At 44.1% G+C, this 12,154-nt stretch overlaps 2 protein-coding genes across 2 annotated transcripts in view; one reads left to right on the top strand and one right to left on the bottom strand.

The window, feature by feature from the left end:
• The first annotated feature begins 2,777 nt into the window (after positions 1-2,777).
• LOC8031932 (protein FAM210B, mitochondrial) lies at positions 2,778-4,438 on the top strand. Its single transcript, XM_002407860.5, has 3 exons — positions 2,778-3,044; positions 3,268-3,418; positions 3,706-4,438. The coding sequence occupies exons 1-3, from the start codon at positions 2,849-2,851 to the stop codon at positions 3,914-3,916; spliced, it is 558 nt and encodes a 185-aa protein (XP_002407904.3). The 5' UTR covers positions 2,778-2,848; the 3' UTR covers positions 3,917-4,438.
• Positions 4,439-6,023: 1,585 nt separating this feature from the next.
• Positions 6,024-12,154, bottom strand: part of LOC8031931 (Wilms tumor protein 1-interacting protein) — a 111,932-nt gene continuing 105,801 nt past the window's right edge. The window contains exon 10 of the mRNA XM_029988966.4: positions 6,024-11,339. The gene's annotated coding sequence lies outside the window, so the exon portion shown is untranslated. The remainder of the gene's footprint in view (positions 11,340-12,154) is intronic.

The following is a 12,154-nucleotide window of genomic DNA, read 5'->3' as shown; positions in this document are numbered from 1 at the left end:
TGAGATCCCCGACTCGGTCTTCCTTTCCCCCTTCCATACTTCGTCCGAGGGGTCCGAGGTCGCCTCTCTCCGCTTCTGAGAGTTGCGCGACCACTTCGCGTGCCGAGTCCTCTGTAGCGACACGCCCTTTCGCGCCACCGCGCCGGGCCCGTTTCGATTTTGATACACCAGAGAGAGACCGCACATTCTACGTTTATCGTCGATGCTTCGCGACACTCTGCTGTAGCAGTGCGCATAATCAATTGCGCACAATTGCTGTGTCATCCGCATGCATGCACGTTGCCATAAGGTCAATTTGTATCCATACTTTTTGGCTAGGGCCGGATTAGGGATCTGTAACAGTATCGACGACTGGGAAAAAAAAAAAATAGCATTTAAACACAGAAATGAATCTTAGAGTAAGTATTAAAAAAAAAGCGTAAGGTTGATAAATACATATACTTCAAAATGAAATCTAATATTTATCCAAATTATAACATTACACAACAATTGTGACCAAGAAAACTCACCTAGCATAAATTAAAGCGCATAGGAACTTTGACCGATTCGCGCAGTGCAAAAGACCGATGAGAACAATAAAACTAATGTAGAATATGCAATAGTTAATTGAGAGGACACCGTAGGCACAATGTACATGAGAACACATAGGAAGTTTAATATAGTTACACGTTCGTTAAGTAGGGGACTAAGAATGGTGAGGATGGTGATTACAATGCTCAGTTAATAATATGCCGAGAGGACCCGCGTTCCGGCGCAGTTTCTCTCGTTATTTCTGGTATCTTCGTTAGCGCATCTGAAGCGCGTCGGTGGCAGCGCGGGTCCGCTGCTAATTCTTTCTAGCAGCGAGTCTGCTGGAAGCCTGGTCGCGAGCCGGGCTTGATTGGAAGAACCACGGCCGGCCGCGGGCCGGTCGGAAGACGTCCGCGGGTCAGGGTTTGGAGGCCCCTGTCCAAAGCTCAAGGCGTCTCTTTCGAAGCACGGCGGAAGGCACGCGCTCGTTGTCTTCCGCCGGCTGCGTTTGGCACGCTCGAAGCTCACGAGACGCCCAAGCATTATCGAAGGCTCGCGCGGGACGCGTGATAACTGAAAGTCCTCCCTGCCGATAGCCACTCAAATGGCGGTCCTGGCACACTCGTCATCAAGTATTTCAGACGGTATGCGCCCCAAACGAAACGAAACGACGATAAAGAAGCTTGCAAAACACGAAGAAAATGACCACACAAAAGAAAACACTCATTGGAATTTGCATAAAAGAGTAAACCTGAAACCAGAGGTTTCATAGACTCACTCTCAACTTACGAACCCTTGCCTTCCATGGATGAACACATTCTTCGGGAAACGAATGACATCCGATCCGCGAAAGTGATATATTAAAGTATGAGTATATATGGTTCTTGGGGCTTCTGGAGACGTGTCCGCATTTGAAAGATCGATCTCAGTTACGCGACACTGTGGTGATTTAATTATCTAAGAAGCTAACGACCAAAAGCGGTAAAACGTCCAAGGGGAGATGTTTAGCACATGCACAATGTGCCGAAAAAGACAAATTATTATTCCTGTGGGTACGGCGGATGCTCGTCGTCTGCTGTGGCTCTGCCCCGGGACCAAAACCACCCGTGAGAAGGTACTCAGCGAGGCCGGACGAAAGGGTCACCCACACGATAACTACTCTCAATGGGTGAATGACGACAAATACTACAAGTTGCTCCTGCAGTTCCTGCACGACGCTGCACTGCACTCCTTTTTTTTTTTTTTCTTTTTCTGAAGCCTCCCCATATTATGCCGTGTGGCACATTGTACGAATTTAAAAAAAAAAAAAAAAGCGGTACGAGACGTTACGAGAAGACAAGTGACCGCGAGGACTTCTAGCAATGACATATATACCCTTCACTTTTGTTTTCTGCCCCAGCAAGACATATCATGGGCAGAAAACCTGCAAAATGAACAATTTCAATTAAACAATCGGGGATCGGTGACCGAGTAGGTTAGCGCAAACCAGCTCGAAGCACGTGGGGTGAAACCTCGCGCAAAACCCAGGGAGCTGTGCTGCATTGGCTAAATTTCTCATCTACAGCTGAGACACCAGACGTCCGTTGAGGCTGACGAACGACAACACTTTCAAACAACCATTGTGAGATTTGTCAAGCAATGGAGAGGTGAGGCGTAGAAAATAAGGGGAGTGAACGTCACGACCGTTCACAGGCGCAAGAGCTAGGGAACTGGAATGGTTCGATTAAGAATATTATAAGTTTATAACTTACAAGTTAAAACAAACTCGACTAAGTGTAACGACAAACTCAGCTTTGTTGAATGGACAAAATGGCTAACTGAATGCGAATACGACTAGTGCAAAAGACACGTCTCTATCAACCTAAGCCCAATGCATAAATATTTGTCAAAATAAAAATTATCTTTGACCAGGGTTACACGCATCGCCAAAACAAAAAAAAACAAAAACAAAAAAAGAGAGATGTATTTCATATTCAGATTGCGTGTTCGGTTTTTGGGACTACCAGAAGTATCGCGTCCGCACGCAATACGGTGGAAAGAGGTACCACTACGAAACCGAAACTATTAACGCAGCTGATTTCGAAACAGTACAATGTCATAAAGTTCATACACACATCTTAAACTCATATCTTTACTATAAATCTTTTCTCAAGCGACTTTGTTTATTAAATTTATAAAGTACGAACAAAGCTCAAAAAGTTCGTGTTCCATTTCGGCATTTCGGTGACGGAAAGTACAACTTCAAAAGCCAAAGATAATCCAATCCGTTATTTGCCTTTGTCAGCTGACGATTGTTGCGATCTCCGTGATCGCTGTAGTTGCGATCAGAGCCGTTGCGATGAGCTACCGCGTTTTGGCGTTGCTTCTAAGACAACGCGCAATCTCTTGGCCCAGCCGCACTATATCTCTGCGTTGCTCAAAGGTCAACAACATCACAAGTCCGCGCTCCGTCTTGTGTGTTCGGTTCCCGGAGAAGCCGTCGCGACGTCTCATGGCGCCGCTCGGACACTTTAGCATCTACAGGAGCTTGGCATGTAAGTTTTTGTGCGATTTCACATATGGTGCGGGTTGAGTCATGTTATGTTTGAACTAGCTTTGGGGTGTGTTAAGTGCTGTAATTTCTGCTGAAATCGGGCAGCTGTGCGTCACTTGGCAACAGTAGAAACTGCCCTTATCTCGCATGGCCTTCGGTTGATATCATGTACAGTAGTACATACGCGGTGGTCTTTGCCCCCTTCCACCGTATTTCTCTTTCAGCGTCATCAGATGAAAGTGAGAAGAAATTACAGCCAGTGTCGCGCACGGACAAGTGGAAACATGCCATCAAGGAGTATGGCACGACGATGGTTGTGTTCCACATCGTCTTATCGGTGACGTCGCTCGGAATCTGTTACGTCGTCGTCTCGAGGTGAGCGAACTGGTCGAGAGACCGAGCGCCGTTTGTCTATTTGTTACATCCTTCCTCGTTAACTACTATTCTCTACATGCAAGCTGGGCACTGGATGAGCTGTTCATTGTGGAAACTCTGTGTAATGACGCAAACGTCCTCACCGCAGAGGCAATCTTTATGGCGCTGTTGCCAGCGCTATCACTTAAGCTGTAGTCCACAGTACTACTTTGCTGTGTATGGAAGGACGGTGTGACAGTTCCTGAACAAGTGAGCGTAGAGTGTTCACACGTTTGTCTGTATTGCAGTGGAGTCGACCTCTCAGCCATTGCAGTCAAGCTTGGCTTCAGCGTTGATGCCATCTCCCTCACTCCCAAGATGGCGGCAGGGGGCGGAACATTCGTCATCGCCTATGCCGTGCACAAACTTTTCACCCCAGTTCGAATGTTCATTACACTCTCCGTGGCGCCAATGTTAGTGCGATGGCTAAGGCGTTATGGGATTCTTGGCTTTCGGTGATGCTGGCTGCACTTACGGATACCAACATCCGAGGCCGGTCCTCGGACCATTATAGACTTTGTGGCCGATCCTATGCTTGTTCCTAGGAATGTGATTAATCTTAATAAGCACAAACATTTAGATTTTTTTTTTTTTCTTTCTAAAGCCGACCATGTTGGTTGAGTCCGTTGTGCCGTAGTGCAGGGGCACTCAAGATTCAGTGGAATATTGATGGTGCAAGTACAGTGCGCTGCAATATGAAAGACCCACTGGGAGCGCGTGGCCGAGGCGGTGGCTGGCAGGGGCGCTGCGAGCGCTCCCGCCAGCCACCGCCTTGGCCACGCACTCCCAGTGGGTCCTTCATATTGCAGCGCATTGTACATGTATACAAGTGAACCTATGGAGGACTTGCGTTAATTTAGTACTGCATGAGCAATAGTTTTTCAGTGTCCTGTACAAATGAAGTGTATATCATAGTGGAATGTCATTGATAAACAAACCTCTAGAGATTTTTAATGAATAAAAGTGTTGACAATGAAATCAGCCCAAATCAAAGTTAGGTTGTAATACAGAGCATTATTTAGGTTGTTATAAACAATATCCCACAGGCTTCCGCGAGCCTAAAATCCTACTCAACACTGCAGTGCGTTCCTAGGTATAGCACATATATTTTGGCTACTGGGCTACTACTATTTTGGCTGGTCAAGAACAGCAATATATTCGGAAAAACTAGGTTCCCGCCGTACTGTAATTTAAGAAGAATGGCATATTTTTTTGTTACATCACTAAGCTGCATTTGAAAGAAATCAAGTTTGTTTTGTGCATTTGCAAAGTCATGGGTCTCTTGTCATTTCAGTCAAAGCTATGCAACTTGTGCAGTCATGAACAAAGCAAAGGAGTAGTGAAAACAAAATTTGCAGCGCAACACTTCACCTGAACATGGTGGTAACCCTTTACTTGCATGAATCGGTGTAAAACGCCAAGCTTTGCCACTCGAATAGACCACTTCTGAAATTGCTTCCGGCAACTGTGAGATGCTGCATTTGACCATGTTGGAGAGTGCAACTGGCAACACAGATTACTAAGTTGATCGTTGCTGTAGCGAATGTGGGTAATGCAGCTGCCGGCAATCTATCAAGCGAGAGATTAGCTGCAATTATTGATCACTTTACAAATATACAAAGTTTATGAGTATATTATGCCACCCTGAATATGTATGGCTGTAAATGCCAGCGTGGTTGGAAATTTGTCACTGCAGCCTACCCCAAGCTGTCATCGGTTGAAACGGCGACATTTCTTCATGAGTAAATTGATGACTGCATATGCAATTATTGCGCATTATGCAATTTTCATTAATTATTTTCCTTGTTGCACATTGTGTGGACAACTTCATGCATTTCGTAATGAAAATATTTGCCTTCATTGCGTTTTTATGCAAATCGTCTCTAGTGCACCCCCCCCCCCCCCCCCCCCCTCCAACCATAGAACTCTCGGTGAACCAAGGGATACCTGGAAAGAGAACAGCACACACTATTTGCTGAAATCGCGCTTAAGCTCAATGTAGTACATCATCGGTCAGGATAGGTGACTGCAGCTTTGGAAAGTGCTGTTGCTACAGGATTTTTCAGAACTCGTTTTCAGTGATGTAGAAAGAAAAAAAAAAATCTGCACATATGAAGTGCTTAAGCTAATGTAGTGTATTTTAAAGTCCTGTGCACACACATGGTCTGTGTTTGTATTCCCTTGCACTAAGCTCCCTCCCCACTCTTTTAGACCAACTTTTCTTCGGTACTATCCTTCGTGCCTCTGTGCTTGCAGAGCAACATGCAAAAATGTGCTTTTACAACCCCCAATCCTTGAAGCCAACTGGACTGAAAAGTTACATGGCACTACCTTTCAGTCATTGCCTCAATGGAGCTTCCTTATTGTATAAAATACATTCCAGGTTTTGTTCCATTCAGATTAAATGAAGTGCTGTGTTTGTGGCCTAAAAGCCACTGTAATGCAATATCACTTTTAACTGTATTGTTATGTCCCAATTTGTAATGCCAAGAATGTCTATGAATAGTATTCTATGGAGGCAGTTTGACACCTGCAGTTTTCAGCACAATTTAGATACACAAGACAATTTACAATTAGCACAAGTTTATTTATTTGTCCATAAACTGTACATTAAAAAAAGGGGCTTTATGCCGCCGTCTTGCAAAATGAAAGAATGCGACTCGCTTGTATTGAAATGTACAAATCACTTATATGCCTCAAAATGTGGGAGTGCTGTACACTCGCCGTAAGATTTGTATAATATATAAACGTATATAGTAAATCTGCAGCCACATTTGGTATATCCCAGACGTTTTACCATGACAAGCCTTACATCCCAGAAACCTTGCCTGTGCATGCAAAACATTTTCTTTGTCCCCACACTTCAAAACTTCTCCAATGGACATTGAAGTTCAGGCTTGCATGCAATTAATAGGTGTAATAAATAAAAGCAAGCGCCTGTGTCTGGCAGAGCTCTCAGCTGTGCCAACTTGTCAAGTTGAGTACAAAAGAAACAAAACGCTGTGTGAATATCTTACAGTGTGCAACACTACTACTTGTGCTGGGAATGATAATTACATGTAGCTAACAAAAAATAGAACGTTTTGCAACAGACCTCACTGAATAAGGCAGTTTTGAGAGGCAACTTGCCCTGCAGCTGTTTGACATCAAGAACCTCGGTTAAAGGAGAACTGTTAAAGCAATTTTTCCTATTGGAAGGTGAACCTGCCTCATTGGATGAAACTTGGCATCAAACACTCCACAGAACAAGTTGGATAAGTTAAAACCCTATGCTTTCATAAACCTCATCACAGATCACATCATTGCTCTAAATACAGATAAATAAAAATGAAGCTAGGAGAGAGCTTGGTAACTAGCAAGAGTTTCTGAAGTGCAAACTATTCTTAGCACAGCAATATGCCTTTCGTGTCCATGCTAGTCAAGCGAGACTTTGCCAAGAGTGGAGGTGCAACGAGGTGCCTTGGGCAATCTGACAGGCAAGTGTTTACCATCACCGTATCTGGCATTGTTTTACCCAGTAAATACAAATAGCTGTCCTGCCAAGACCTGAAGCTATGGTGCCCTCTATGCTGCATGCGAATCCTCCTCTTGCTCAAGGTTGCAATGATCACTGGAATGCTGAAAGATGCTATAGCTGTCAAAAGGAAGCTTGCTGTGGGAAGACTTTTCTAAACTGGAGTTCAGGCCCTGCACATCAAGCATGCTTGCACTATTTGTAAAACCTGAATGTGTGTGGGCATAAGAGTATTGCAACAGCCACCTGGGAAAGCGTCGACCACAACTCAAACTTGGCTTTGTATGTGCATACACGCAGTAAAAAGGATGCACACATACACACAAACACTGAGGCAGACAAAACCAGCTACAACCGTGTCTTTAAAAACAATTCTGGTGGGACCTGTGTAAGAAAAGCCCAAATTTGAAAGAAAAATAAAATTGTAATGTGGAGAAGCTGCCACGAAATAGAAATGTAAGGGCATGTTAGAAAAATGTGGCTGCACAAATTGCCATCTTAAAAAGAAAGCTTGGGCGTTTTTCCTGAGCGGCACGCTCGGGGAAGGCGGAACAATGCTTCAGCACAGCTTTGCAGGGCTCCCGCAACCAAAGTTGCATTGTCTCATTCAGAAAGTTCTTGCTGCAATTTCAAACACTCGAGTACTTTTGAATTCTATGCCACAATGTTCACATGCTTGTGAAACCGGAAGAAACCCGTTTTTACTGGAAACTGCTTTACACCGGGGGAAGAATGCTGCTTTACTTAAATGTGCACACAAGCATGGGAGTATGCTGGACGTCTATTCTGTGCATAACTGCCACTCTGACAACTTTTCCACGAAACATAAATCTTAAAATTTACCAACAGGAGTGAGGACCAAGACATGTGCACATAAAAGATGCCTGTTGATGCCAACACATGTCGCGTTTAAAGTAATAGTGTGGTGATGTCAGCAAGGTTGCCCATTCTTGAGAACCTAATCATATTTTTTAATTGGCTTTTGAAAAAAAGAAGAAGAAAAGGGGGATATGTGAAGACAAATCCAGCCCATCGCACTTCCTCTCACAGTTACGACAGCCGATACCACATGCAGTAAAAAGAGGTGCACTTAGAATTCTGAAGACATATCCTGCTAGTTTTATTGCCAGATAACCACTGTTGAAGGGGTACTCTGCCGTTTTCTGCATAGTCCCTGATTTGCCTGAAAACTTGCTAAACACACTTTTCTTTTCCTCTCGCAGTTATTGAACTTACAATTTTTGTCCTCACCGTGTTTTTCAAAGTGAGTCTACGGGTAACAATGTAAAGGTGACTTCAGCAGAAGGCAGGGATTCGCTGAACTGTAGAATTTGTTCTCAACTGATTACAAGCAGTTTCATGGTGTCAAATGTATGCTTTAGAAGCTCTCTCCAGCACCAGCATAAAACAAATGCTCAACACAGTCCATTTTTAGATTGCCCGATCGACCTGCAAGCCTGCCTTCCCGACTTCACAGCACTGAAAAGTGAGTATATTTGAATGTTGGTTTTAGCATCTTTTTCGTTAACAGATTTCACAATACCTATTCTGAATTTCGCAATACTAAATAGTACACCGGAAGGGGTAAAAGCCAGTTATTACGAAAATATAGTTGGGGTAGCTCCAAAGATTGCCGGAGTACCCCTCTAATGACCACTGTTGCATCCAAGAACCACTTCAGCCCTTTGACCACCTTCAAAATTGCAGCAGGTAATTCTATTCCCATTCCTGCAAGCCTTCAATTCTACCTATATGAAAAACCAATGCAAACTGACAGAATTCTGCAAGTCAAGCAATACTGGGAAAAGGCAGATGCACAGTTTGTTCCTCACACTTCCCTCCAATGTTGGTTGTGGTGAAGTGGGAACAGAAGAGCAAAACCTGTGTGGCCCTTTAGCTCATGTCCTAACCTGCAGCCTATTTATAACACACAGTGTTTCACTGACAACTTAATAACTAAAAACAAAAAGGCACTAGAACTAAATAAGATTCCTTTTGGGATAACATCACAGACCGTGGCAGACACCGGGTAGGGAGTATAAGTGATAATTAAGAAAACAATTACATAAAATCTACTGATTTACTTCTGAAATAGTGTAAACGACTTAATTTTTGCGAAGACTTAAATTTCGCGAAATGCCTACAATTTGCGAAAAATGGGTCCCGCGAACAATTTTGGTGAAATGTAAACACATTGGAATCAATAATTTAAATCTCACAGCATCGAGAAAATTAGAACTTGCGAATTATTCCAAAACTTCAACCTAAATTGTGAAATATTGAGCCCGCAAAAAATAAGTCGTTTACAGTATTCGATTTAGCTGGCACATTTTAATTGGAAATTTGTTGTCCATCATCAAAAGGCGCCATAGCTGTTAAAATTCAGAGTACATAGTGTTACATTCTGCTCCGCGCTATCCTCTGGCACAATTAGCTGTCTACAGCCCGGCAGTGTGAAACTAAGGTGAGATGGGGGGCGGGGGGGGGGGGAGGAGGAGTGCTTAAAGCTACGCATCTAAGGAGGCAACAGAGTATGGTGCACATTTTCCACGACCACATTCTCCAAGCACAACTCCTTACCCATGCCCGCTGCAGAGGCTGATGTCGCTTGTGGGTAAGACTTCCACCACTCTTTTGTGTATAGTTTTCAGCATCTCTGTCTTCTCACGGCTTAAATTTTTAAGAGAACAGCGTGGAGCAGAATTTAGTAGTCAGAGTCCTAACAGGCAAGGCATTTTTCGACGACAGGCAACATATCTTTAATTGGAATGTGTCAGCTGTGGAGATTTTATTTTAATAGGGAATCGGTGGATTTTAAGTTATTATTTTGCTACTTATCACTGCACACTCGTAGCCTGACGCCTGCCGTGGTTGACAACGTTATCTCAAAGAAATCATTTAGGTGCCCCTTTTTTTTTATTACTATTCTTGGTCATCAGTGAAACACCCTATACTAACCAAACAAGGCAAGAAAGTGTTGCAGACAATGTCCTAGTTGGAATAGGAAAATTAAAATCTAGGTCTCCCACACCATCGAAGGCTGGCTCAGCCCTGGTGGATTTTCAGGACTTCATATTGATATATCCAAGTGCTAGAGGAAATATTAAAGTTGTGGACTCAACTGTGCGACAGATCAAACACTTGGAACTGCTGAAGCATGACACCAGGTAAATGTAAAAATGTTGCCCTTAGTTAGGTAGATCTATGGCCAGGTAGGTGGGTTTGGTGACGACATCGATAAACAATATTTCTTTAATCTGGTAAAGTCTTGAAGCCTGTGTATGGCCTCATTCAATTCTATAAGTTCCAGTGAGGCCTCAATGCCTAGCTATATGTAAACCTGCAAGTGTTCACTGTTGAGCACATGGCCACCAGGCTGGAGTGGCCCTTGTGAATGGCAGTAAGCTGTAAAAATGCCAATGGAATGTGGCTTAAAACTGCACACAGTTAAATGGGCTGTACTGAACGCAAAAAAAAAAAAAAAAAAAAAAAACACCTTATGAAGCTTTTTTAATACTAAAACCCCCAAAGGCAATAACTGCTCCCTTGCTTGAAAAACAACTTCAGGCATACTTGATACGGTGTAGAACTTCTATAGTATAACCAAAAGAGCACCCGAGTTTCACTCTGGCTATCTACAAACAACAAATTGTGGGCAAATACCATGAGAGTATTGCAGCAAATTTCCCACCCATTATCTATGACATCAACAGAAAGTTCTCCAAGCAATCTATTTTGCTTTTTTATAATAAGGTGGCTGGGAGCCACTCTCAACCTGTAGACAATCTAGTGCTCTATGCTTAGATGATATGTTTATGATCCACATGCATATCTGAAGATATCCAAATTGTTACCAAAGCATATTCCTAGTTGCACAAACCAACTGGTTCCTGACGCCACACTCCCACTCCAAGAGATGAAAATGTGACGATGTAAACAGTTTGAAAAGCATTTTCTGCATTCTTTCTTCACAGCATTTGTCGACACTCCTTTTGCACTATAGCAAAGATGGTCACACTTTGAAAAACAAAGCCATCACCACCTTAAATGCTGTGGCTCCTTTTGCAGAGTCATAGCAATTATAGAAATCTGTTGTACAATGAAGAACAGCTTACACTAAAAAAGAATGCAGTGCAGTGCATCCCTCTTTTGTCTACCCACACATTCATTGGAGTCCAAAGTGGTATAATCACGCACACAGACCTGTCCTCATTCACTCAAACAAAGAAAAAAGGGGGGGGGGGGGGGGTAACAAGACGTAAAAGACCGTTCAAGCTTGTGAAATTGGCACTGCTACGAAGAACGCCCTGAATATGATGCTTTTCTTCTGTGCAACTTCTGTTGTTTCTTTCCTCTAAAGGACCAGCCCTGTAAATAAAACGAAAATTCATTTATACACTTTATATTGGCCATAAGCAGGCCTGCAATTGCTGACAATTTAAAGGGGCACCCAAGTGGATTCTGAGATCGTCTATTTATTGTCAAAGCTCAATCTATGGGCTCTAAGCATCCTAAAAAGAACCGAAATTACATTCAAGAGTGGCCGATTTCTTTATTAAGAGTCCAATCAAAGATTGTGCCGCGCTCCTCTTTCTGCGCTATGGCGCAGAGCACCAGGGGGTGCCACGAGACGGGAAGGCAGCAGGGGAAGGCACGCGACACCCAATCAGGGGTGATGGCGTCCCGGTGCACTACATTTTCGAATATGCGCACCTTCAAAAAATCGGTTTGCTGGGAAACCATCACTTGTAATTGGCTGTCGCGCGCCCTCCCCTGCTGCCTTCCCATCTGGTGGCACCCCCTGGTGCTCTGCGCCATGCCGCAGAAAGAGGGGCGCGGCACAATCTTTGATTGGACTTTTAATAGGAAAATCGGCCACTCTTGAATGTGATCTTAGGATTTTTAGAATGCTTATGCACAATTCACACGGCAGCGTAGAGGTGCCTTTAGCTTAGGTCCCTTAGCTAAAGGCAGGCACGTAGCCAGGATTTTGTTTCGGGGGGGAAGGGGGGGGGGGGGGGGGGGGGGGGGCGCCCATAACAGAATGCTGCGGAGGGGAGGAGGTTCCAGCAAAATGGAAAATTTCGGGGGGGGGGGGGGGGGGGAGGGGGGGGGGGGGGTTGGTCGGCCCCATGGCACCTCCCCCCCCCCCCCCTGGCTACGTGCCTGGCTGAAGGTACCTG

The sequence above is a fragment of the Ixodes scapularis genome, unplaced genomic scaffold (genome assembly GCF_016920785.2).
Source record: "Ixodes scapularis isolate PalLabHiFi unplaced genomic scaffold, ASM1692078v2 PGA_scaffold9__187_contigs__length_104089568, whole genome shotgun sequence".
NCBI lineage: Eukaryota > Metazoa > Arthropoda > Arachnida > Ixodida > Ixodidae > Ixodes > Ixodes scapularis.
Note: the sequence above shows the minus strand (reverse complement) of the source record. Positions and strands in the feature narration are given on the sequence as shown.